We start from the raw sequence: 26978 nt of genomic DNA on the forward strand, positions 1-26978 counted from the left end.
CGTGGAGCAGGGACAGGCCGGGCTGGGCTGGCGACGCACCCCGTAGGCTTGGTGCGTGGAGCAGGGACAGGCCGGGCTGGGCTGGCGACGCACACCGTAGGCTTGGTGCGTGGAGCAGGGACAGGCCGAACCGGGCTGTGGAGACGGATAGGAGACCTGGAGTGAAGAGCGGCCACCACCCGTCCTGGCTGAATGCCTACCCTCACACACTCTGTGTGAGGCATCCGCACAGGACGTACAGGGCTGTGTACCCGTACTGGCATAACAGCACGTGACACTGGAGCAGGATATCCGGGACCGCGGAGAGGCATTGGAGACCACGAGCGTTGAGCCGGCACACTCCGTCCTGGCTGCATACCCACCTTCGCACGACACGTGCGGGGTGCTCGCACAGGACGTACAGGACTATGCCGGACCACTCGTGGCACAGTACGCCGCTCCGCATACCGCGGAACCTGCCCCGTCCCATGCTGCCATGCCTGAGCACGGGAAGTTGGTTCCGCTCTCCATCCAGGCTCCGCCAACCTGCCTTCTGGCCCCCCAAACCCGGTGGCCTCCTCTCCAAATCGCCCTGTGGCAGCCTCCTGCTGCCCAGCCGCCCATGCCGTGTGCCCCCCCCTAAAAATTTTTTGGGGTTGCCTCTCGTCCTTCCGACGATGACACTGCTGACGCCGCTGCTCCTCTCTCGCCAGGGCCTTAATCCTACCCCAAGGTCCCTTGCCCCCGAGCATGTCCTCCCAGGACCACGATTTGCCCACCTGGGCCATCGCCAACCTCTCCATCTCTTTACCTGGCGCTTCCTCCCATGTCCAGTCTGCCTGCTCCTGGACACGCTGCTTGGTCCTTTTATGGTGGGTTCTTCTGTCACGAACGTCAGGGTAAGGAGTAGACCAAGGCGCAGCGTTGCAGGCAAACATACTCATTTATTAGCGAAACGTGATCAAAACAACAAAAGACGGTAACGTGACAGTACACGGTTAAACACAACCAACTAGAAACAAGAACCCACAAAACACAAAGGAAAACCGACAGTTTAAATATGGCTCCCAATCAGAGACAACCAGCAAACAGCTGACACTCGTTGCCTCTGATTGGGAGTCACTCAGGCCAACATAGAAAATGACAAACTAGAACCCCCAACATAGAAATATAACACATAGAATAAACACACCCTGGCTCAACAAATAGAGTCCCAGAGCCAGGGTGTGACATAAACTGGTTACCAACGTAATTAGAGCAGTAAAAATAAATGTTTTGCCATACCCGTGGTATAAGGTCTGATTTGCCATGGCTTTCAGCCAATCAGCATTCAGGGCTCGAACCATCCAGTTTATAATGTACAGTATGTATGGATTTTAAAGTAGCCTTCGAGTTGTGATACTCAATACATACTATTTATGTCATTAGTTTTCTGTACTACCAACCACGGACCAATCAAAAACTGTAACTGTGATCTGTGTGACTCTCTTAATAAGTGTGCAATCTGTGCATGACATTGACTTCTACAAAGACTTTACCAGGAACAAGAAGCCTTATTCATACCTGATATCACACACAAACACAAGCCTTTTTCTTACACATCTGATTGAACAGAAGAGCAAGAGAAATTTGGCAGCCTTTGGTAGTATTTAGAATGGTGCTACAAAAAGAGAGGAACATTAAAGTCTATAGATGTGATGTTAGTGAGTCTCATGAATGAGCACGGCCATCACTAGCCGGCTACCACCCGGCTCCTCAACCCTGCACCTTAGAGGCTGCTGCCCTATGTACATAGACATGGAATCACTGGTCACTGTAATAATGGAACACTAGTCACTTTAATAATGTTTACATACTGCTTTACTCATTTCATATGTATATACTGTATTCTATTCTACTGTATTTTAGTCAATGCCACGCCAACATTGCTCATCCTAATATTTATATATTTCTTAATTCCATTCTTTACTTTTAGATTTGTGTGAATTGTTAGATACTACTGCACTGTTGGAGCTAGGAATACAAGCATTTTGCTACACCCGCAATAACATCTGCTAAATATGTGTATGTGACCAATAAAATCAGATTTTATTTGATTTGAAATGCGTTCAAAAAGATTCCTCCATTAGTTTTACCCAAAAACATATTTTTACTTAGTGTTACTTTAAAAGTATGTGTAATCAGAGATTAGTTTATGTTGATGATTCAAGGCGGGAGGAGGTATACAGAGCCTCTGACAGGTGACTGTGTATACATTGCAGTGCAGCGGGAATGCCATTTCCACGTGATTCAGTCGAGGCGCGTTCAGGGTGTGTTCCTAAATTCAATCTGGAGTGCCAGAGTGCGCTCTGGGCGTCAGATTGTCAGATTGAGCGTTTCGTTCTGGTAGTGTTCAGAGCGCACACTGGGCTCTGGCCGAGGAGTAGGGTTGATCTGAGCGTTCTGACCTCGAAACGGCAGTCAAGCAACCAAGCTAACTGGCTAACTTGGCTAGCATGCAAGCTACGTCCTGTACAAATGAGAGACCACTTCACTCTGACCATTTTACCAGCCCTACCATTACATTTACATTTCAGTCATTTAGCAGACGCTCTTATCCAGAGCGACTTACAGTTAGTGAGTGCATACATTTTCATACTTTTACTAGCAGAGCTGGTTATTCTGTTTTCATGTTATCCAGCCCATTGGTGACTGTAACCGTGCTGCTGGCAACAATTAAAATAGCTTTTTTTGCCGACGTTTACTGACACCGGTCATATTCAACTGGTGTTGAGTGTTCATAAATTCATCGGTTATTCTGCGCTCTGGCACACTCAGACGAGAGTGCTCTGAAATCTGAGTAGATAACCAGAGTGAATTTACGAACGCACCCTCAGGGTGGGCGTCTCCCAGCTACCTTTGCATACCTGTCATGATAAAACCTTAAGGCCATAAAAAATCTCCAATAGGTACCGCACTGGTTTCAACTAAAGGGACATATTGTATTGACAAAATGGAATCGCCCGTGAAGAAAGGTTTCCTTAGACTGGAGATACAGAAAACAACATGGGAGGTTCCGGAGCAATATACCGCACTGAAAGCCGTTGGCTCGGGCGCTTACGGGACAGTATGGTGAGTTGACTTTGTGAACGGTCAGTGCAATCTGGGATCCTTGGGACGTCACTACCCAAACACTAACCTTAACCCCTACCCTTACCCTTACCTTAACCATAACCATAACCCTTACCTAACCATAACCTCAACCCTTACCATAACCATTTAAAATGTAAACTTCAATGGGGGTAGTGATGTCCCAAAGATCCTGGATAGCACGAACCCTTTGGGTGAACGGGTAATTATTGGCAGGCATCCCAGGAATAACTTCACGCCAAACCAGCATGTATTTATATTCTTTAGAATATACCTCTGTATAAATACAGTTGTTCTCAATCTCAGTCATTGCAAAAAATATGTAGAAAATAAATAGAATGTAAGGAACAGCTTAGCCTGTAATTGTTTATTTATTTTCAATAACATACTAAACTCTACATTATTGGTTTAATATCAGCTGTGTTTTTGTTGAATTTTTTCAATACAAAAAAAAAGACTCTGGACATTGCTAACAGAGGCACTATTGTATTGCCTCAAGCAAATAAGCAAGTTGAAGCAGGCTTTGAGATAAGACAAGAATTTTCCTCTCCCAGGAGCAAGCCCCATAATAACACATATTGAAACCCAGTTGTACCTCTGCCAGATATAGGTCTTATGGAATGTCTGAAATCAAATGTTATTTGTAGGACTACATATAATCATTTGGCAAACTCTGACATAAAAGTTAATCAAAGATTCTGCAGTCTTTGATGACTTGAAATCTGTCTGTTGGTACTAAGAGTAAATCACAGGAGGTTGGTGGCACCTTAATTGGGGAGGACGGGCTCATGGTAATGGCTGGAGCGGAATTAGTGGAATGGTTTCAAATACATCAAACACATGCCATTCCATTTGCTCTATTCCAGCCATTATTATGAGCCGTCTTCCCCATCAGCAGCCTTCACTGGAGTAAACCATTCTATCTATATCCCCCACAGTCTCTTGCTATTGAGAGTAAACCATTCGATCTATATCCCCCACAGTGTGCTGCTATTTAGAGTAAACCATTATATCTATATCCCCCACAGTCTGAGACAGAATTGTTATATCCAGAACTAATGTACTTTGACTTTTGACCTTGTCTCATTCATTAGTTCTGCTATTGACCAGCAGACCAAGGAGAAGGTGGCCATTAAGAAGCTCTATCGTCCATTTCAATCCCTGATCCACTCTAAACGGGCCTACCGTGAACTACGACTGTTGCGCCACATCCAGCATGACAATGTTAGTACTTGTTACCTACTATTATAGTGGGACATCTGAGATGCACTTCCCTGGACAGAGAATCCAGTCATTCAAAAATGTAGCGGCCTTTCATTACAATGCAGTAATTATCATTCTACTTCACATCAGAATAATGTGCAGTCCTATGGACACTATTCAGCATCCAGTTGTATTGCTTTGCCTCTTTCCTATGTGTTTATTTATGTTTGGAAAAGAGGAGTAGCGGCCCTCATGGGCCAGTGTTTGCACTCAACACTTCTCAGTGAACATACTGTCTACTTATAGAACTGTTCATCAGGCCTACTTGTTCTGTTACAGGTGATGAATAAGTCTTACTGCAATGTATAATGTGTGTGTGGTCACTTACTGTGGGAGTAAACCCTTCCATTCCTCTCCTTCTCCTTGTTTTTTTCCTAAAGGTCATCTGCCTCCTCAATGTCTTCACACCTGATTTCTCCCTGGAGAAATTCCAGACATTGTGAGTGGTGAGCTGTGAACTGGCATTCCTCTGCCAGTTGTTTCAGCTTGTTGACACAGGCTGCTCAGAGTGTATCTTGGAGTTTTAGTTTCATAGTGTGTGTGTGTTTTGTGTGTGTGTCTTTGTGTGTGTGTGCTTGCATGCGTGCAGGTTTGTTCATGTTTGTTTGTGCTTGGGTATGTGATATCATCTTACCTGAGATAAAAAATATATATACAGTGAGGGAAAAAAGTATTTGATCCCCTGCTGATTTTGTATGTTTGCCCACTGACAAAGACATGATCAGTCTATAATTTTAATGGTAGGTTTATTTGAACAGTGAGAGACAGAATAACAACAACAAAATCCAGAAAAATGCATGTCAAAAATGTTATGAATTGATTTTCATTTTAATGAGGGAAATAAGTATTTGACCCCTCTGCAAAACATGACTTAGTACTTGGTGGCAAAACCCTTGTTGGCAATCACAGAGGTCAGACGTTTCTTGTAGTTGGCCACCAGGTTTGCACACATCTCAGGAGGGATTTTGTCCCACTCCTCTTTGCAGATCTTCTCCAAGTCATTAAGGTTTCGAGGCTGACGTTTGGCAACTCGAACCTTCAGCTCCCTCCACAGATTTTCTATGGGATTAAGGTCTGGAGACTGGCTAGGCCACTCCAGGACCTTAATGTGCTTCTTCTTGAGCCACTCCTTTGTTGCCTTGGCTGTGTGTTTTGGGTCATTGTCATGCTGGAATACCCATCCACGACCCATTTTCAATGCCCTGGCTGAGGAAGGAGGTTCTCACCTAAGATTTGACGGTACATGGCCCCGTCCATCGTCCCTTTGATGCGTGAAGTTGTCCTGTCCCCTTAGCAGAAAAACACATCCAAAGCATAATGTTTCCACCTTCATGTTTGACGGTGGGGATGGTGTTCTTGGGGTCATAGGCAGCATTCCTCCTCCTCCAAACACGGCGAGTTGAGTTGATGCCAAAGAGCTCGATTTTGGTCTCATCTGACCACAACACTTTCACCCAGTTCTCCTCTGAATCATTCAGATGTTCATTGGCAAACTTCAGACGGGCCTGTATATGTGCTTTCATGAGCAGGGGGACATTGCGGGCGCTGCAGGATTTCAGTCCTTCACGGCATAGTGTGTTACCAATTGTTTTCTTGGTGACTATGATCCCAGCTGCCTTGAGATCATTGACAAGATCCTCCCGTGTAGTTCTGGGCTGATTCCTCATCGTTCTCATGATCATTGCAACTCCACGAGGTGTCGTAGTTGGCCGCGACCGGGAGACCCATGGGGCGGCGCGCACAATTGGCCCAGCGTCGTCCAGGGTAGGGGAGGGAATGGCCGGCAGGGGATGTAGCTCAGTTGGTAGAGCATGGCGTTTGCAACGCCAGGGTTGTGGGTTCGATAAAAAAATTATGTATGCACTAACTGTAAGTCGCTCTGGATAAGAGCGTCTGCTAAATGACTTAAATGTAAATGTAAAAATGATCTTGCATGGAGCCCAAGGCCGAGGGAGATTGACAGTTCTTTTGTGTTTCTTCCATTTGCGAATAATCTCACCAACTGTTGTCACCTTCTCACCAAGCTGCTTGGCGATGGTCTTGTAACCCATTCCAGCCCTGTGTAGGTCTACAATATTGTCCCTGACATCCTTGGAGAGCTCTTTGGTCTTGGCCATGGTGTAGAGTTTGGAATCTGATTGATTGATTGCTTCTGTGGACAGGTGTCTTTTATACAGGTAACACGCTGAGATTAGGAGCACTCCCTTTAAGAGTGTGCTCCTAATCTCAGCTCGTTACCTGTATAAAAGACACCTGGGAGCCAGAAATCTTTCTGATTGAGAGGGGGTCAAATAATTATTTCCCTCATTAAAATGCAAATCAATTTATAACATTTTTGACATGCGTTTTTCTGGATTTTTGTTGTTGTTTTTCTGTCTCTCACTGTTCAAATAATCCTACCATTAAAATTATAGACTGATCATATCTTTGTCAGTGGGCAAACGTACAAAATCAGCAGGGGATCAAATACTTTTTTCCCTCACTGTATATTTGATGTCTGGGTTAGGATTCTTCTAATAAAAAGCATGAGCTGGCGCACACCCAGAGAACATTATTTAGTGTAGAGCTTCTGACTAACGGGGAATTAACTGGAAGTCTATCAAAACAAAGAGAGTCGCACACTCCATAGATATAAACTCCCAGTAATGCATTGGGGTAAATAAATCACCCTGAAGAAGGCACAGTGATGCAAAACGTCAGTGTTTTACCCAATAAATTACTGGGAGTTTATATATACAGAGTGTGTGACTCTTTATTTTTGATAGCTTATGGGTTATGATTCTTACCATGAGACACAGTATATGATATAACCTGCATTTGTTGTTATGTAATATTAGCATATACTTGTAGCACTTAGTTGTAGGTGGTAGAACTAGTACATGATGTATCGTATCATTCCATTTCCCTGCTTGTATTCTCTGTCACAGTTACATGGTGATATTTTTTGCATCTGACTAACTGTCCCTCTCTGTCCTTCATTTTACAGTTACATGGTAATGCCCTTCGTGGCTGAGGATCTCGGTCACATCATGAAGACGAGGAGATTGACTGATCGCATCATCGTTTACCTCTTCTATCAGCTTCTACGTGGCCTTAAGGTGTTTACTACCACTTACAACTCACTATGTTTACACACAGGCCTTTAAATCATGTTATTACCAATGTGAAGATAATGTTTTTATTTATTTATTCATCACCAATGTATCTATTTCTGTCCTTTAGTATATCCATTCAGCAGGGATCATCCATCGGGTTTGCATTAGATTCTTATCAATATACATGAAACACATTTCTACGTACATTTATTTGAGTGACCAGATCGTATAACATCCAGCAATACTTTTCTTTATTCTTTATTCTTTAGGACTTAAAACCTGGCAACCTCGCAGTGAACGAGAATTGTGAATTGAAAGTAAATAAGAATCAACCTGCATTTCTACGTGTTTATTAAACTGTACTTTACATTTTATAACCTTCACACAGTGAAAGAAACATAATGTACTTGATTTAGGAAGATGACACACTGATGTTTAAAGACTACACTTTGTTTGACGGTTGTGATCACATATGAGCCTCTCTTTTAATAAGCTTCTCCTCACTTTTCCTTCACATTTCCTTGCTTTCTCTTGCTTTCGCAGATCCTGGACTTTGGTCTAGCGAGACATGCAGAGAGTGAGATGACGGGCTATGTGGTGACACGCTGGTACAGGTCACCAGAGATCATCTTCAACTGGATGCACTATAGCCAGTCAGGTGACCTATCGCCAACGCACGATATATTTGGACTTCACTTTCCTTGCATTGCAAACGCTTCTGGGGGTATCTTACTCTTGTATGAGTGGCTCATTGGTATCTCATGTGTTATATATTCTGTGTGTCTGTCTCCCTCTCAGTGGACTTGTGGTCAGCTGGCTGCATCTTGGCTGAGATGATCACAGGCCAGGTTCTGTTCCCAGGCAACGACAGTATCCTCTAATGTTCCCTCTGACATTTCCACTGTATACTCACTCATTTTACAGCAACACAAAAACATAGATTATGTTCCTCATCCTTTGTATATTGCTGACGTAGTTATCATGTAGTTATCTGATGCAATTATCATGTAGTTATCTGATGCAATTATCATGTAGTTATCTGATGTAGTTATCATGTAGTTATCTGATGTAATTATCATGTAGTTATCTGATGTAGTTATCATGTAGTTATCTGATGTAATTATCATGAAGTTATCTGATGTAGTTATCATGTAGTTATCTGATGTAATTATCATGAAGTTATCTGATGTAGTTATCATGTAGTTATCATGTAGTTATCTGATGTAGTTATCATGTAGTTATCATGTAGTTATCTGATGTAGTTATCGTGTAGTTATCTGGTGTAGTTATCATGAAGTTATCTGATGTAGTTATCATGAAGTTATCTGATGTCGTTATTGTGTAGTTATCGTGTAGTAATCTGATGTAGGTATCATGTAGTTATCTGGTGTAGTTATCATGTAGTTATCTGGTGTAGTTATCATGTAGGTATCATGTAGTTTTCTGATGTAGTTATCATTTAGTTGTCTGATGTAGTTGTCTTGTAGTTATCTGATGTAGTTATCATGTAGTTATCAGGTGTAGCTATCAGGTGTAGTTATCTGGTGTAGTTATCATGTAGTTATCTGATGTAGTTATCATGAAGTTATCTGATGTAGTTATCATGTTGTTATCTGATGAAGTTATCTGATGTAGATATCATGTAGTTATCTGGTGTAGTTATCATGTAGTTATCATGTAGTTATCAGGTGTAGTCATCTGATATAGTTCTCTGATGTAGTTATCATGTAGTTATCAGGTGTAGTTATCTGATGTAGTTATCATGTAGTTATCATGTAGTTATCAGGTGTAGTCATCTGATATAGTTATCTGATGTAGTTATCATGTAGTTATCAGGTGTAGTTATCTGATGTAGTTATCATGTAGTTATCTGATGTAGTTATCATGAAGTTATCTGATGTAGTTATCATGTAGTTATCTGATGAAGTTATATGATGTAGTTATCATGTAGTTATCTGATGTTGTTATCATGTAGTTATCTGATGAAGTTATCTGATGTAGTTATCATGTAGTTATCTGGTGTAGTTATCATGTAGTTATCATGTAGTTATCAGGTGTAGTCATCTGATATAGTTATCTGATGTAGTTATCATGTAGTTATCAGGTGTAGTTATCTGATGTAGTTATCATGTAGTTATCTGGTGTAGTTATCATGTAGTTATCTGATGTAGTTATCATGTAGTTATCAGGTGTAGTTATCTGATGTAGTTATCTGATGTAGTTATCATGTAGTTATCTGATGTTGTTATCATGTAGTTATCAGGTGTAGTTATCATGTAGTTATCTGATGTAGTTATCATGTAGTTATCAGGTGTAGTTATCTGATGTAGTTATCTGATGTAGTTATCATGTAGTTATCTGGTGTAGTTATCATGCAGTTATCTGGTGTAGTTATCATGTAGTTATCTGATGTAGTTATCATGTAGTTATCATGAAGTTATCTGAAGTAGTTATCTGATGTAGTTATCATGTAGTTATCTGGTGTAGTTATCTGATGTAGTTATTATGAAGTTATCTGATGTAGTTATCTGATGTAGTTATCTGATGTAGTTATCATGTAGTTATCTGATGTAATTATCATGAAGTTATCTGATGTAGTTATCATGTAGTTATCTGATGTAATTATCATGAAGTTATCTGATGTAGTTATCATGTAGTTATCATGTAGTTATCTGATGTAGTTATCATGTAGTTATCATGTAGTTATCTGATGTAGTTATCGTGTAGTTATCTGGTGTAGTTATCATGAAGTTATCTGATGTAGTTATCATGAAGTTATCTGATGTCGTTATTGTGTAGTTATCGTGTAGTAATCTGATGTAGGTATCATGTAGTTATCTGGTGTAGTTATCATGTAGTTATCTGGTGTAGTTATCATGTAGGTATCATGTAGTTTTCTGATGTAGTTATCATTTAGTTGTCTGATGTAGTTGTCTTGTAGTTATCTGATGTAGTTATCATGTAGTTATCAGGTGTAGCTATCAGGTGTAGTTATCTGGTGTAGTTATCATGTAGTTATCTGATGTAGTTATCATGAAGTTATCTGATGTAGTTATCATGTTGTTATCTGATGAAGTTATCTGATGTAGATATCATGTAGTTATCTGGTGTAGTTATCATGTAGTTATCATGTAGTTATCAGGTGTAGTCATCTGATATAGTTCTCTGATGTAGTTATCATGTAGTTATCAGGTGTAGTTATCTGATGTAGTTATCATGTAGTTATCATGTAGTTATCAGGTGTAGTCATCTGATATAGTTATCTGATGTAGTTATCATGTAGTTATCAGGTGTAGTTATCTGATGTAGTTATCATGTAGTTATCTGATGTAGTTATCATGAAGTTATCTGATGTAGTTATCATGTAGTTATCTGATGAAGTTATATGATGTAGTTATCATGTAGTTATCTGATGTTGTTATCATGTAGTTATCTGATGAAGTTATCTGATGTAGTTATCATGTAGTTATCTGGTGTAGTTATCATGTAGTTATCATGTAGTTATCAGGTGTAGTCATCTGATATAGTTATCTGATGTAGTTATCATGTAGTTATCAGGTGTAGTTATCTGATGTAGTTATCATGTAGTTATCTGGTGTAGTTATCATGTAGTTATCTGATGTAGTTATCATGTAGTTATCAGGTGTAGTTATCTGATGTAGTTATCTGATGTAGTTATCATGTAGTTATCTGATGTTGTTATCATGTAGTTATCAGGTGTAGTTATCATGTAGTTATCTGATGTAGTTATCATGTAGTTATCAGGTGTAGTTATCTGATGTAGTTATCTGATGTAGTTATCATGTAGTTATCTGGTGTAGTTATCATGCAGTTATCTGGTGTAGTTATCATGTAGTTATCTGATGTAGTTATCATGTAGTTATCATGAAGTTATCTGAAGTAGTTATCTGATGTAGTTATCATGTAGTTATCTGGTGTAGTTATCTGATGTAGTTATTATGAAGTTATCTGATGTAGTTATCTGATGTAGTTATCTGATGTAGTTATCATGTAGTTATCTGATGTAGTTATCTGATGTAGTTATCATGTAGTTATCTGATGTAGTTATCTGATGTAGTTATCTGATGTAGTTATCATGTAGTTATAATGTAGTTATCTGATGTAGTTATCATGTAGTTATCTGATGTAGTTATCTGATGTAGTTATCTGATGTAGTTATCTGATGTAGTTATCAGGTGTAGGTACCTGATGTAGTTATCAGGTGTGGGTATCTGATGTAGTTATCATGTAGTTATCTGGTGTATTTATCGTGTAGTTATCAGGTGTAGTTATCTGATGTAGTTATCATGTAGTTATCTGATGTAATTATCATGAAGTTATCTGATGTAGTTATCTGATATAGTTATCATGTAGTTATCTGATGTAGTTATCAGGTGTAGTTATCTGATGTAGTTATCATGTAGTTATCATGTAGTTATCTGGTGTAGTTATCATGAAGTTATCTGATGTAGTTATCATGTAGTTATCTGATGTAGTTATCATGCAGTTATCTGATGTAGTTATCATGCAGTTATCTGGTGTAGTTATCATGTAGTTATCTGATGTAGTTATCATGTAGTTATCATGAAGTTATCATGTAGTTATCTGGTGTAGTTATCATGAAGTTATCTGACGTAGTTATCATGTAGTTATCTGATGTAGTTATCATGCAGTTATCTGGTGTAGTTATCATGTAGTTATCTGATGTAGTTATCATGTAGTTATCAGGTGTAGTTATCTGATGTAGTTATCTGATGTAGTTATCATGTAGTTATCTGATGTTGTTATCATGTAGTTATTAGGTGTAGTTATCATGTAGTTATCTGATGTAGTTATCATGTAGTTATCAGGTGTAGTTATCTGATGTAGTTATCTGATGTAGTTATCATGAAGTTATCTGATGTAGTTATCAGGTGTAGTTATCTGATGTAGTTATCATGTAGTTATCTGGTGTAGTTATCTGATGTAGTTATCTGGTGTAGTTATCATGAAGTTATCTGATGTAGTTATCATGAAGTTATCTGATGTCTTTATCGTGTAGTTATCGTGTAGTTATCTGGTATAGTTATCATTTGGTTATCTGGTGTAGTTATCATGTTGGTATCTTGTAGTTTTCTGATGTAGTTATCATTTAGTTTTCTGATGTAGTTGTCTTGTAGTTATCTGATATAGTTATCATGTAGTTATCAGGTGTAGTTATCAGGTGTAGTTATCTGATGTAGTCATCTGATGTAGTTATCATGTAGTTATATGGTGTAGTTATCATGTAGTTATCTGATATAGTTATCATGAAGTTATCTGATATAGTTAACTGATGTAGTTATCTGATGTAGTTATCATGTAGTTATCTGATGAAGTTATCGTATGTAGTTATAATGTAGTTATCTGATGAAGTTATCTGATGTTGTTATCTGATGAAGTTATCATGTAGTTATCAGGTCTAGTTATCTGATGTAGTTATCTGATGTAGTTATCATGTAGTTATCTGGTGTAGTTATCATGTAGTTATCTGATGTAGTTATCATGTAGTTATCAGGTGTGGGATGCAATGCCAGGGTTGTGGGTTCGATTCCCACGGGGGGCCAGTATAAAAAAATAAACAAATATGTATTCACTAACTGTAAGTCGCTCTGGATAAGAGCGTCTGCTAAATGACTAAAATGTAATGTAAAATGTGTAGTTATCTGATGTAGTTATCATGTAGTTATCTGATGTAGTTATCATGTAGTTATCTGATGTATTTATCTGATGTAGTTATCATGTAGTTATCTGATAAAGTTATCTGATGTAGTTATCATGTAATTATCTGATGTAGTTATCATGTAGTTATCATGAAGTTATCTGAAGTAGTTATCTGATGTAGTTATCTGATGTAGTTATCTGATGTAGTTATCTGATGTAGTTATCTGATGTAGTTATCTGGTGTAGTTATCATGTAGTTATCTGATGTAGTTATCTGATGTAGTTATCTGATGTAGTTATCATGTAGTTATCATGTAGTTATCTGGTGTAGTTATCATGTAGTTATCTGATGTAGTTATCTGATGTAGTTATCATGTAGTTATCAGGTGTAGTTATCTGATGTAGTTATCTGATGTAGTTATCATGAAGTTATCTGATGTAGTTATCTGATGTAGTTATCTGATGTAGTTATCTGATGTAGTTATCTGATGTTGTTATCATGTAGTTAACTGATGTAGTTATCGTGTAGTTATCAATTGTAGTTATCTGATGTAGTTAACTGATGTAGTTATCGTGTAGTTATCTGGTGTAGATATCAGGTGTAGGTATCTGATGTAGTTAACATGTAGATATCAGGTATAGTTATCTGATGTAGTTATTGTGTAGTTATCATTGTGCAGTTGCACAAAGTACAACACCAATCATGCAATCAGACTGTTCACTGATCATTGCTGTAAATATTTTGCTTGAAGTGGTTTCCACTGTCTGCCTTGTGTGTCCCTACCCCCTCCTTGACCATCCTGTTCAGGCATTGACCAGTTGATGAAGATCCTCCACGTAACAGGAACACCACCGTCCTCCTTGCTGCAGAAGATGCAGAGCAAAGATGTAGGCCTACCGTCATCTCAATCTAATGGCAGCTATTCAGCTTGCAACGATTCAATGTATCTTGGTGTTGAAGTCACAAGTTATGGTCAGTATGGGATTAACTAGTAGGAAGGAGGAGATAACGTTGACAGTTGAACATTGTTGGTATTGTCTTGCAGGCTCGTTCATATGTGCAGGGTCTCCCTATCCAAAAGAAGAAAAACTTTAAGGAAGTATTTCCCTCCTTGGATGTACATGGTGAGTTGATCTATCTATCATTATTTTGCCAATGGAACATACTGCATGGTGGTTATGAATATCCAGTTATTCAGTGATGTTTTTCTGCTTTGTATTGAGAACAGTTGAGGTCTGTGATGACTCTTTATTCCATGCTCTATTTCCTAATGCCTCTCTCTCTCTCTCTCTCTCTCTCTCTCTCTCTCTCTCTCTCTCTCTCTCTCTCTCTCTCTCTCTCTCTCTCTCTCTCTCTCTCTCTCTCTCTCTCTCTCTCTCTCTCTTCATGTCCTGTGTGTACATCTGTCCAGCGGTGGATCTGCTGGACAGCATGCTGCTGCTGGACCCAGACACTAGGATGACAGCTAAAGAGGGCCTCTCACACCCCTACCTCTCTGAGTTCCATGATCCAGAATCTGAACCCGACTCCCCACCGTACGACGACTCCTTTGAAAGCATGGAGCTTGACGTGGGAGAGTGGAGTAGTGAGTATATCTTGTCTATGACTGATTGCATCGTTGCACATGTTGATAGCATTTATCCTGAATTACCCACTGCTCTTAGTGCCCTACAGTTACAGTTCTGCAAAGTAGCCATTTTAGGAAATTACATTTTAAAATACTGTATGGTGTGCTTCATGTGGTAAAATTCTAAAATGCTTAGTCTTTTCCTGTTAGGTCTGATCCACATGGAGATTATGACTTTTGACCCCAGCAACCCCAGTGCCACTGCAATGTAGCGGACAGATACTACAGAGCACTGGCTCCCCCAGCTTATAAAAAGTATCACATTTCACAACATGGTTTTATGACTTCATCAAACATTATACATGATACTGGTATGTCTACATTTTCATGGATCCCTCATGTTTTAAGGATAGATCATGGTTTTAACTTGTTTTAAGGTAAACATTTTCAGAATGCTTTGTAAATGCCTATGAATGATGTACAAACTTTTAATATAGTAGTAGTATTATCATTGTAAATATAGTAATGTGGTACTCGATCACACCATTTGCACACGTTTATACAATTGGCTACAATCTATGTATGAACAATGTTTTAATCTTGACTGAGTAAAACCTCAAATCAATCTCATCTATGAACACATTCTCATCTCTGACTCAATTAGCATTTACCGAAATAAAGCATGTTTTGGTATCTTAACTGAAAAATGATGTTTAATGCCAGAAAACAAAATCTCAATGAATATATGCACATAGTATACAGTAGACGGCACCTGTTCAGTATAATATATAAAGTTCTTATGTTGCTCTTTTTATAGTGAATGGGTTAGATAGGACAAGGTACCATTTCAGTTCTGTTACAGCAGTGGTGTTAAGTAAATAAGTAAAAAATACTTTAAAGCACTACTTAAGTAGTTTTTTGGGGTAACTGTACTTCACTTTACTATTTATATTTTTGACAACTTTTACTTTCACTCCACTACATTCCTAAAGAAAATAATGTACTTTTTTACTCTATACGTTTTCTCTTACACCCAAAAGTACTTGTTACATTTAGAATGTTCAGGCAGGACAGCAATATGTTCCAATTCACGCACCTATCAATATAACTCATTGTCATCCTTACTGCCTCTGATCTGGTAGACTCACTAAACGCAAGTACTGCGTATGTAAATTATGTCTTAGTGTTGGAGTGTGTCCCCTGGTGGTCCGTAAATAAAAAAATTAAAAATTGTGCCATCTGGTTTGCTTAACGTAAGTATGACAATTTAGTTCTTTTTTCACCACTGTGTTACAGCAGATGTCTGCGTGGTGTCTAACATTAGTTAAAGTAGTCTGCATGTAGCCCAGCTGCTGAAATTAAAGTAGATTTAAAAGAATTTTAATTTAATCAGATTTCATTTGATTTAAATTAATACAGTGCTACTGCTTTTGTCTGTAACGATTAACTAGCAGCCCAAAATAGGGGGCACTATGAATGTTTGATTGTATTGTTTTGCGTTCTATGAATCCTATCCCAATTTCCTCAGAAAACATCCATACATGGAAATACTTTTTTCTAGTAAAGAGATGTAACACAAGTTAACACTATCTAATACTGTCTTCATAGTAAATCACAATTAAAGGGATAGTTCACCCAAATTACGAAATTATATTGTTTTCCTTAAACTGTAAGCAGTTAATGGACAAGGTATGACAGCAATTATGCTTTGTTTATTTCTTTACCTGGTCACTGTTTCAAATGCTAACTTTTTTAGTATTTTTCGCACAAATCCAATGCAAGTACCTATATTAGCATTTTTGTTCTTTATGTGCATATCATCTATAAGTAACATCAATGAGTTGCGATACATTTGTACATACTTTAGGATGATTTGGACATGAAACGCGAAAATGCTAATATAGGTACCATTGACTTGCATTGGATTTGTGCCACAAATGCTAAAAAGATAGCATGTGAAACAGTGGCCAGGTAAACAAAACCTGCTGTCATACCTTGTCCATAGACTGCTTACAGGGTAAGAAAACAATGTCATTTTGTAATTTGGGTGAACTATCCCTTTAATAATTTGGCGGTTAGCTAGCGTATAGTGATGATAGATCCCTCTATGTTGTGTTACAGGCCTTGAAGATGTGTCATTCCATTGGGCTATTTTGTGTTTTGAAATCGAATCCTTCACAAGTCAGCTCCCACTTTGACATTGCAAAGAGCCGTTCACCTCTGATGGCATCTTGTTTTCATGGTATTAGCTGGGTATGAATCATTTAATAGGTTCTATTAATGTGTGGTTGCTAACATTCTAATAGTTAGACTAATTTCAGTTTATGTGGCAAAACAAGAAAGAATAGTGTAGAGAATCACTGTACCATATAAACTACTGTGAAATATATTTTCCATGACCAAAAATGTTGTATTTTCAGCTGTTTAAAGCTGGTGTACAAAACCGAATGTAAAAGATGCATAAACCAAATTTAAGAACATGAAGCATAGATATAGCGTACATAGAACAGATCTACCGCTTTTTAGACTTGCTTTCAAAGAGAATGACAGATCTGTAACTCACATATTACATATTACAGCTTTAAATAAAAACAAGCTGTTGAGTCATAGGGATTAAGTGCTTATGTGTACTTGCCAAAGTGGATTTAACTGTCAAGAAGTCATTTTACAGTGTTTGAGTTTATTTACAGTAAGATTTTTAAAAAGTGCAGATAGATTGTGGGTTCTATCAATGTAATTAATTGCCCACATCATTTCCAATCTCCTATATATTTAAAAAATATATATTTTCCTTATTATTTTCCCCTAACCCTACCTCCCCTCCCCTAATTGGAGTAAACTAATGGACAAAAATACTCAGGCTTCTACTTCTAGTTTATATGTAATATATACATTTAACGGACACAGTATATTTTACATTAGTTATCTTTTTTATTTGTTTTAGACATTTTTGCTAATTTATTAAAAATAAAAAACTGAAATATTACATTTACATAAGTATTCAGACCCTTTACTCAGTAATTTCTTGATGCAACTCTGTCAGCGATTACAGCCTCGAGTCTTCTTGGGTATGACACTACAAGCTTGACACACCTGTATTTGGGGAGTTTTTCACATTCTTCTCTGCAGATCCTCTCAAGCTCTGTCAGGTTGGATGGAGAGCGTTGCTTCACAGCTATTTTCAGGTCTCTCCAGATGATCGATCAGTTTGAAGTCCGGACTCTGGCTGGGCCACTCAAGGACATTCAGAGACTTCTCCCGAAGCCACTCCTGCGTTGTCTTGGCTGTGTGCTTAGGGTCATTGTCATGTTGGAAGGTGAACCTGTGCCCCAGTCTGAGGTCCTGAGCAATATGGAGCAGTTTTTCATCAAGGATCTCTCTGTACTTTGCTCCATTCATCTTTCACTAGTCTCTCAGTCCCTGCCGCTGAAAACATCCCAACAGCATGATGTTGCCACCACCACGCTTCAACGTAGTGATGGTGCCAGGTTTCCTCCAGATGTGATATTTGGCATTCAGGCCAAAGAGTTCAATCTTGGTTTCATCAGACTAGAGAATCTTGTTTCTCATGGTCTGAGAGTCTTTAGGTGCCTTTGGGCTAAGTCCAAGCGGGCTGTAATGTGCCTTTTACTGAGGAGTGTCTTCCGTCTGGCCACTCTACCATAAAGGCCTGATTGGTGAAGTGCTGCAGAGATGGTTGTCTTTCTGGAAGGGTCTCCCATCTCCACAGAGGCACTCTGGAGTTCTGTCAGAGTGACCATCGGGTTCTTGGTCACCTCCCCGACCATGGCCCTTCTCCCTCGATTGCTCAGTTTGGTCGGGCGGCCTGCTCTAGGAAGAGTCTTGGTGGTTCCAAACTTCTTCCATTTAAGAATGATGAAGGCCACTGTATTCTTGGGGACCTTCAATACTGAAGAAATTGTTTTGTACCCTTCCCCAGATATGTGCCTCAACACAATCCTGTCTCTGAGCTCTACGGACAATTCCCTTGACCTCATGGCTTGGTTTTTGCTCTGACATGCACTGTCATCTGTGGGACTTTATATAGACAGGTGTGTGCCTTTCCAAATCATGTCCAATCAATTGAATTTACCACAGGTGGACTCCAATCAAGTTGTAGAAACATCTCAAGGATGATAAATGGAAACAAGATGCACCTGAGCTCAATTTCGAGTCTCATAGCGAAGGGTCTGAATACTTATGTAAATAAGGTATTTATGTTTTTTATGTTTAATACATTTGCAAACATTTCTAAAAACCTGTTTTCACTTCGTCATTATGGGGTATTATGTGTAGATTGATTCGGATTTTTTATTTATTTAATCCATTTTAGAATAAGGCTGTAACGTAAAAAATTTGGAAAAAGTCAAGGGGTCTGAATAGTTTCCGATTGCACTGTATATATAATCACCATATATATAAATTCAAGTCGTACTTCATCAATGGCATTTTCAAAATCAGCTATGAATACCAATAGAAATACAAAGAGTTAATTTACCAGTAAGTTACCTCTTTGTGAACTTTAAAACTGTTATTGCGTTTAGTAACCCAATTAGCCCTGTCAGTAATGTCATTGTGTCTATGTAGATAGAACAGATACAGTAAGAAGAGAAAGAGTGAACACAAGTATTTTATAGAACTCCGATTTATTCACAATGTTTTGGTGGTACAGCAATAACATTCAATAAATCTGGGTGTATCAGTCAGCCCTTTTGGTCAGAATGAAAAGAAAAACACTGTTTGCAAACATCAGTGGAAAACCCATTGTCCCTAGGAAAGGGAGTGTTAAGAGTTAATGCTAGATTATTTACCTCAGAGCAAAGGGGCGACACTTTAGTATTACTGCTTATGTTGATCGCCTGGCATTCCCCACAATGCATAGCAATATGGGGGCAGCGAAGCACTGGGTGCAGGGATGTGAATCCAGTATTTCCTATCAGCCAGTAACTATGGGGCATATACAGCTAAGAAGGGGGTCAGCCCATCCTGGGTTATAGTGTAGATCAGTAGATGCTCTGTGCCTGCATGTGACAGGAGGAGTTTGTAGCTTGCTTTGGTTGTCGAGGAAGAGAGGGAGAGGAGGAGGAGAGGGGGAGGTGGGGACAGCCAGACAGACTTCTGTGTTTAGAAGCGTCTGGATGAGGAGGTCGTGGAGGAACGGGACATGGAGACACCGCCGCCTCCGCTGCTCATGCCGAAGCCGCTGCCGCCGCCGCCGCCGCTGCTCATGCCGAAGCCGCTGCCGCCGCCGCCGCCGCTGCTCATGCCGAAGCCGCCACCGCCGCCGCCGCCGCTTTTCATGGACATGCCACTGCCACCGCCATATCCGAAGCCACCGCCGCCTCCACCCATGCCGAATCCACCTCCGGAGCCTGGGAGAGGAAGATGGAAGGGGCGAGGTCAATACTTGGACTAATCAGACCTACAAGTATTGTCTTCACTGTTATACATTTCCAACTGAATTTCAATGTATGAGGTTCTTACCACCACCGCCGCTGCTGGAGGTCTGTATGTGGATGGTTGCAGTTCCACCTCCAGTTCCACCTCCGGTAATCCTTTGAAGAGATTCATAGATTAGTTGACATGATTACTAAGCATATACTACAGTGAAAGAGCTGACTTCATTTAAAAGATTTTCAATTACTTGTATTGTGACTTTACAGTTCCTAGCCATGCATTTATCATGTTTTGTTTCACTATCTCTTTATTCGATCCTGCGCTTACCTGCTCTCCTCTCCTTCCAGTAGTTTCCTGTAGGTGGCAATCTCAATGTCCAGGGCAAGTTTGACGTTCATCAGCTCCTGGTACTCGCGCACCTGCCGGGCCATGTCCTGCTTGGCTCTCTGGAGGGCCTCCTCCAGATCCCTGATGCGGAGCTTGGCATCCTTCACCGCCATCTCCCCACGCTCCTCAGCCTCTGCGATCTGGTTTTCCAGGTTAGCACGCTACAAGATAAAAGAAAGACAAGATCAGAAATAAGATATTTTCACTTAATGGAATATTAGTGTTCTGCCAGACCTGATACTATTTTGAATTGACCGTCATTTGCCAACCTACTGTACCTGTCCTTTGACGTTTTCGATCTCATTTTGGAGACGGCTGATCATGCGGTTCAGCTCGGCCATCTCTGCCTTGGTGTTGCGCAGATCTTCACCATGTTGTCCTGCAGAGGACTGCATCTCCTCAAACTGAAGGAATAGAGGATTGGCCCAGTCATGAGTCAGTGTGAAGCCTATATGTTATTATGTACTGGGGCTAATTAAAGGAAATCTATAGAAATCAGTGGAGGCTGCTGAGGGGAGGATGGCTCATAATAATAGCTGGAAAGGAGCTAATGCAATGGCATTAAACCATGTGTTTGATGTATTTGATACCATTCCACTGATTCCGCTCCAGCTGTTACCACGCGCCCGTCCTCCCCAATTAAGGTGCCACCAACCTCCCGTGATAGAAACATACTGAAATATACTGAAGTCTCCTCGTACCTTCTGCTTGTACCATGACTCGGCCTCGGCTCTGCTGCGGTTGGCGATGTCCTCATACTGGGCGCGCACTTCAGCCACGATGGAGTCCATGTCCAGGTTACGGCTGTTGTCCATCTCCACCACCACTGAGGTGTCCTTGATCTGGCCCTGCAGCTCATTCAGCTCCTGGCGAGAGAGAAGGAGATGGGAGGAAGTCAGGAAAGCCATAATGTGGATAATTTTTTTGTTTATATATCATAGAGGTTCAAATGCAAAGCTTATTATGTTTTGACATGGCCCTCACCGCTTCATAGATGGCCCTGAGGAAGTTGATCTCATCCTGAAGGGAGTCGACCCTGGCCTCCAGCTCAACCTTGTTCATGTAGGCACCATCAACATCCTTCTTGAGGAGGACAAACTCGTTCTCCACTGAGGCACGCTTGTTGATTTCATCTTCGTATCTACAAAAACAGATTGCATATGGTTACATGGGCCAGCATTTATGAGAGTTAGAGCATCCATACAATGTCTGGTGTCGAACTCACTTGTTCTTAAAGTCCTCCACCAGATGCTGCATGTTCATCAGCTCTCCTTCCAGCTTGACCTTCTCTCCTCCCAGGCCATCCAGCTGTCTGCGCAGGTTGGCGATGTAGGCCTCGAACATGGCATCGATGTTGGAGCGGGTGGTGGTCTGGTCCTGCAGGAGGCTCCACTTGGTCTCCAGCATCTTGTTCTGCTGTTCCAGGAAGCGTACCTGTGTGTTGAGATGCAAATAGAAGAGTTACAATCAGGTGGCACACATCTTCCACTACAGAATATCTATCCGGTTATGTCCTGTTATATCACCTTGTATCATGTGACATGCATTGCCAGATGACTTGCTTTGGTAACATCTCCCTGGCAACGTTTATTTATATTGTGGCTCAAGACTTGCATTCGCTTAGGTAATGAAGACGGTATGCTTGTAGTTATTTATTGGGTCTCAGACAAAGCTGCTCATGCCATGAATGCATGAATTTGGTGCACTTTGAGATGAACATTGAGAGATTAAAACATTGAGAGATGAGATATTCTTCAGGTAACTTGCACCTTCCCACCTGCCACAGCAGACACTGCCAGTACTCCATTACAGTAGCTACTGTGGGTGTATCTACTCTGGAACATCTCCCACACCTCTGTATAAAAGGACTGACTTGCACACCCAGCCCTCTGTGGGCCCTTGTTGGCAGGTACTGAGCTGAGTTCTTCCCTCAGGGCTGGGGCGGACAGGAAGACATCCATCCACTTTAGATCTCTCTGTACTATAAGTGTGTTCTGTTCTAGTGAGGTCATGTTGCCTTGACTTGCCATTACTTGAACAAGTTTCAACAGTTTCCTGCTTACAAGAAGATTCCTTCCATGTGAGCTACATGGGCGAGGCTGCACATCCCTGAGGAGGGAAGGAGTCTTACCCTGCCACGCCCGAGCCAATCCTCCCTTGTTATCACCAATGGCAAGCCCCAGCAGATATGGCTGGGTTGCCCCGCCTTAGCCTAAGGTGGAATGGCCTAGTGAATGAACTTGCCTGCTGCCACACCCTGTAATTATAAGACAAGATTCTACAGAATCCGAGAATTACCTGCCTGAGGGTATTTACTGTCCTGTTTTGGTAAAACTACCCACTGGGCACAGGCTTCATTCAGTTCAACGTCTAGTTTTGATTTACATTTGGTTGAGTTATGGAATTAAGTGTTTATTATTGTATTTTACCTTGCACAAGGTTAATACAAATGTTTTGCAGAAGAAAGGCAAATGAGATGACTGAATTTGATCTGTTCAACCATCCAAAATGAAAGCAGGTGTGGTTAGTGTCTGTGAAAAGCTTACTGTGCATTTTCACTAACAGGGTGAGGCTAGGTGATTTCTATCTCTCCCTTGATCTTCACCATTGTCTATAGTGTCGTAGTCTGAAATATTAAAGTATTTAGGAACAACCTTTAACACAACTTGCTGTTTCAGACAGATGGATAAAGTATATTATTAGCCATATTAACTTCAAACTTGTACAGGTGTGTCTGTGTCTCTGCCAGTTCTGAGGGAGAGATGGGAGAGAGGAGAAACTCTCAGGTGCACCATCAGAGACATAGCTTTCTATTGTGTCCCTTCCTGCTGCCATGGGAATGGGGCTATAACCTGATCCCCTCCATCACTCTACTCAGAGTGGGCCCATGGTTATAGGATCCGCCTGGGCTAGGGTTTCCAAACTCACCCCACTCTAACTCACAGAGCCAGGGCAATTACAGTCTAACAAAACTACTCAAGCAGTGATGTGCTTTCAGTTTCAATGCAACAGGCTGCACATTGGGACTTTGACCACCTGTGACAAGGTGATGTGCACCTGTTTATACATTAAGGTAAAGGATGCAGCCACTACAGCATTCAGTGTATTTGTTTTCACAGTCAGTCCTAACTGGTTCCTATATGGTCAGGATTTCCGGGTGCTGCATGATGAGGGGCTGTGAAATATTTAATGAGCCCTCTGGTAGTACACAACAGACACAGTCTTGCAGCTATTCAAGCGTGCTATTTGCAACCAGTACCACAAAATAATATCCCAGCTATAAATTGCTATTGCAGATACTTTGCAGTATCTTTTTGCAGTATCTCTTTGCAGTATCTGTATCTGCATTCTGTTTATGCTGGTATATGGTAGATGATGATCAATGCAATATATTTAATTTACTTGGACAGGCCAATAGTTATGGCATACTTTATACTTTTAGCATCCTGTTAGATGGAAGGGCTTTCAGAGAATAGAGCAGTACTGACCTTATCAATGAAGGAGGCGAAGCGGTTGTTGAGGCCCTTGATCTGTTCTTTCTCATGGGTACGGACGGTCTGGATGTTGGGGTCAATCGCCAGGTTGAGGGGGGCTAGCAGGCTTGTGTTGACTGTGACAGCTGTGATAGGGGCGAAGCCGCCGCCACCGCCACCCATGCCGTAGCCTCCACCGCCACCGCCCATGCCGAAGCCTCCACCGCCACCGCCCATGCCGAAGCCTCCACCGCCACTGCCGCCGCCCAGACCGAAGCCTCCACCGCCACCGCCCATGCCTCCACCACTGCTCATGTAGCTGAAGCTGGAGCCTCCTCCACCACTGCCCAGGCCGAAGCCTCCTCCACCACCGCCCAGGCCGAAGCCGCCACCACCGCTGGCTCCAGAGCGTCTAACAGACGAGCTGCTCATACGGCTGGAGCCCATGGGGGCTGCTGAAGAGGAGAAGCTGGAGAAGCTCTTCCTCACACTGCCGCCACCACCGCCACCGGAGCTGAATCCTCCGCCTCCGCCGGAGCTGAAGCCTCCGCTCATGCTGCCACTGCTCCTGTAACTGATGCTCATAGCTGCAGCTGTTCTGATCCTGTGAGGGGGGTAGTAGATTTGGAGAGAGACAGAGACAGAGAGGATTGGTGGTGCAGGTGATCTCACTAGGAGGAAAGTCAAGTCCCTCTGAGTGACTGCTCTCTGGAGGCGGCTGGCTTATATCTCCCTCTCAGGGGGTGGGTCTGCATGGCACAGGGCTCCTCCCCAGCATCTGCCTGCCTCCTAGCTCTCTCACCTGCAGGCTGAGGGGTTGGAGCGACCCAGCCCATCAGACGGGGTAGCTGCTGTAAACGAATCAGGCTTCCGGCACACCCAGGTGCACACACAGAGGAATGGCAAACCCATTCAGTTAGTTCCGGTGGAGAGGGGGAAGGAAGGTTTCTCACAGTCATTACTTTCTCATGTGTACTGAAGACTAAATGTTCATAATCTAGTTTCATCTGGGGTTTTGTGCACGGTAATAACCAAAAGGTCAGCTACTCTTTGCATGATTGAGCAAAGACTAATATCTGCATGGACTGCATAGGATAGTATAGTATAGTCTGCCGGTTGTGTTGGAATTGTTGAATGTGTAACGTTTTCTGAAGAGACTGTACCACGCTTCTTAATCTCTCACCAGAAGAGGCAATCATCTCACTCATCCCCACAGAGACAGAGACTAGGACTGTGTGGAAACACAAACACTTCTCTGTTCCCTCTGCTCAATGCCTCACTCATGGACACACAGACTGGACTGATAGTCCGGGAGACTGGTCGCATCAAAATGCCTGAGAATGGTTCAATGTTTATTCACATTTATTAGTGTTGGATCTGTGACACTTTTATTGCAGATTTACAGATTGATAAATCCACAACTACAATGTGGGTTGGCATCTCTGCAGCACTACCATGAGGGTTGTTCCTAGCACATAGTGGCGTGACAGAAATACACGACACTACATTCTGATCAACACGTTCTATAGGTGGCGTTGCAGTGCCGAGAGGAATGTAACTGCATGCCTCTCTCTGTCTCAGCCTGTCTCTTGTATGTTTACTGTCTTGGTTACGGGGAGTTGTTCTGGAGTTACTCTTGATCTTGGTTGAGGGAATGACGAAAGTTTGGAAAAAGAGCTGAACTGTGGAAGGAATGCAGAAAAGGCAGAGAATAACACTAACTTTATTGTAGGCATAGACAATATGAGAGTTTTATATTTATAATTGTAGTGCTTGTGTTGCTATAGTTACCCTGTGAAGTCAAAACACTGTAAGCTCAGTGCTGTGGGGGCACATACAGATGTAGGATCTTAATTTGATCACTCTTTTGTTGCTGATAATTTGCAAACTTGTAGTGTATTCAAGGTTTAAAAACGCTTCTAAAGTAAAAATAAATAATAATAATAATAATTTATTGGAATTTCTACTTTAAAAGGTCAGACTTGATTTGCCCTAACGATTAACCCCCATAAAATGTCCATTAATTATAATCCACATAATGATATACATTTCCTGTTGCTGCAGGATTATTTTCCTACTGTAGCAAACTGGCTCAAATTAAGATCCTACAGCTGTACTGTAAGTAATTTGATCCGCTGAGAGAACCAGGGAAATATAGCATAGAGAAATATATTTACTCTGGGGGAGTGATTGAGTTGACGGGGTTCTGAAGGGATTTGCATTAAGCAAGGAATGTACCTTACTATTATATGTCTGATTTATTTATTGGCCCATATTCTCCTGGTGAAAGGCATAGGAGAGAAGCTAGCATGATGAGGTGAGCTGGCAGCATGCCCCAAGCCTTCCAGTCATAATCTATGGCAGGGGTATTCAACTCTTACCGCGCTAGGTCCGGAGACTTCTGATTTTCTGTTCTACCTGATAATTCATTGCACACATTTGTGTCCCAGGTCTAAATCAGTCCCTGGAGGGGAACAATTTAAAAAATGCAGTGGAACTGGCTTCGAGATCCAGAGTTGAGTTTGAGGGATCTATGGCATTGGCATCGGCTGTCTTCTGTGTCTAGCTCTGTTACTTTATGGGCTGCAAGGGAAAGCATACCACTTACCACTTTGGTTCCAAAAGATGCCAGCATCCTGAAAAGTTTTTTTGGGGAGTCACAGTATATGCAACATTCAGTGGTTTATTATTTTACTGTAAATGGTCCTATATCTTAAAGGCTATTTCAGGGTTACTAAATGTACTTTAAGTTGGTTTATTGTGCAAAAAACGGAAGCTTTAACACGGCAGCTTCGCTTCAACAGTTTAGAAGAAAGGGCAGCGGTAGTGAAAATCAGAAGGAAATACCTGTTCAGACTTATTAAGGCATAGGTGGAGACAACCCTCTCTCCGTACTACACCTAGAATGTCCGCAGGGTGCAAGTGAACTATGGGTGGGACACACCCTTCACGCCGTCACGCACACAGGGCTTATACTGAAATTTTTCTCCCAAGCATGGTAATGT

General features: G+C 41.1%; 2 protein-coding genes across 6 annotated transcripts; one reads left to right on the forward strand and one right to left on the reverse strand.

The window, feature by feature from the left end:
- Window positions 1-2227: 2227 nt before the first annotated feature.
- LOC311147895 (mitogen-activated protein kinase 14A-like) lies at window positions 2228-15966 on the forward strand. 5 transcript variants are annotated; one of them, XM_084184726.1, is made up of 12 exons: window positions 2228-3090; window positions 4203-4332; window positions 4752-4810; window positions 7358-7469; window positions 7594-7623; window positions 7736-7783; window positions 8010-8124; window positions 8265-8336; window positions 13957-14036; window positions 14195-14273; window positions 14561-14734; window positions 14927-15966. In XM_084184726.1, the coding sequence occupies exons 1-12, from the start codon at window positions 2972-2974 to the stop codon at window positions 14986-14988; spliced, it is 1080 nt and encodes a 359-aa protein (XP_084040852.1). In that variant the 5' UTR covers window positions 2228-2971; the 3' UTR covers window positions 14989-15966. The 5 variants fall into 5 exon arrangements, 4 of the variants coding, with proteins under 4 accessions (XP_084040852.1, XP_084040853.1, XP_084040855.1 ...); XM_084184727.1 differs by having other exon boundaries at window positions 2829-3090; window positions 14913-15928; XR_014614822.1 differs by having other exon boundaries at window positions 2880-3090; window positions 13957-14121.
- Window positions 15967-19328: 3362 nt separating this feature from the next.
- On the reverse strand, window positions 19329-24781 carry LOC311147883 (keratin, type II cytoskeletal cochleal-like). The gene is made up of 8 exons (XM_084184710.1): window positions 23989-24781; window positions 21726-21934; window positions 21485-21641; window positions 21202-21366; window positions 20779-20904; window positions 20441-20661; window positions 20201-20271; window positions 19329-20088 (listed from the first exon to the last, which is right to left on the reverse strand). The coding sequence occupies exons 1-8, from the start codon at window positions 24556-24558 to the stop codon at window positions 19841-19843; spliced, it is 1767 nt and encodes a 588-aa protein (XP_084040836.1). The 5' UTR covers window positions 24559-24781; the 3' UTR covers window positions 19329-19840.
- Between the last annotated feature and the right edge of the window lie 2197 nt (window positions 24782-26978).

This window comes from Coregonus lavaretus (genome assembly GCF_964263955.1).
Source record: "Coregonus lavaretus genome assembly, chromosome: 20".
NCBI classification, from domain to species: domain Eukaryota; kingdom Metazoa; phylum Chordata; class Actinopteri; order Salmoniformes; family Salmonidae; genus Coregonus; species Coregonus lavaretus.

Excerpts from the sequence above, each read along its gene's own strand:
- LOC311147895 (XM_084184726.1), top strand. The coding sequence starts at position 2,972 with ATGGAATCGCCCGTGAAGAAAGGTTTCCTTAGACTGGAGATACAGAAA. Across the intron at positions 4,811-7,357 it reads CTGGAGAAATTCCAGACATT|TTACATGGTAATGCCCTTCG; the intron begins GTGAGTGGTGAG and ends TTCATTTTACAG. Across the intron at positions 7,784-8,009 it reads ACGAGAATTGTGAATTGAAA|ATCCTGGACTTTGGTCTAGC; the intron begins GTAAATAAGAAT and ends TTGCTTTCGCAG.
- LOC311147883 (XM_084184710.1), bottom strand. The coding sequence starts at position 24,558 with ATGAGCATCAGTTACAGGAGCAGTGGCAGCATGAGCGGAGGCTTCAGC. Across the intron at positions 20,905-21,201 it reads AGTCATGGTACAAGCAGAAG|TTTGAGGAGATGCAGTCCTC; the intron begins GTACGAGGAGAC and ends CTATTCCTTCAG. Across the intron at positions 20,662-20,778 it reads TCGAAAACGTCAAAGGACAG|CGTGCTAACCTGGAAAACCA; the intron begins GTACAGTAGGTT and ends TTTATCTTGTAG.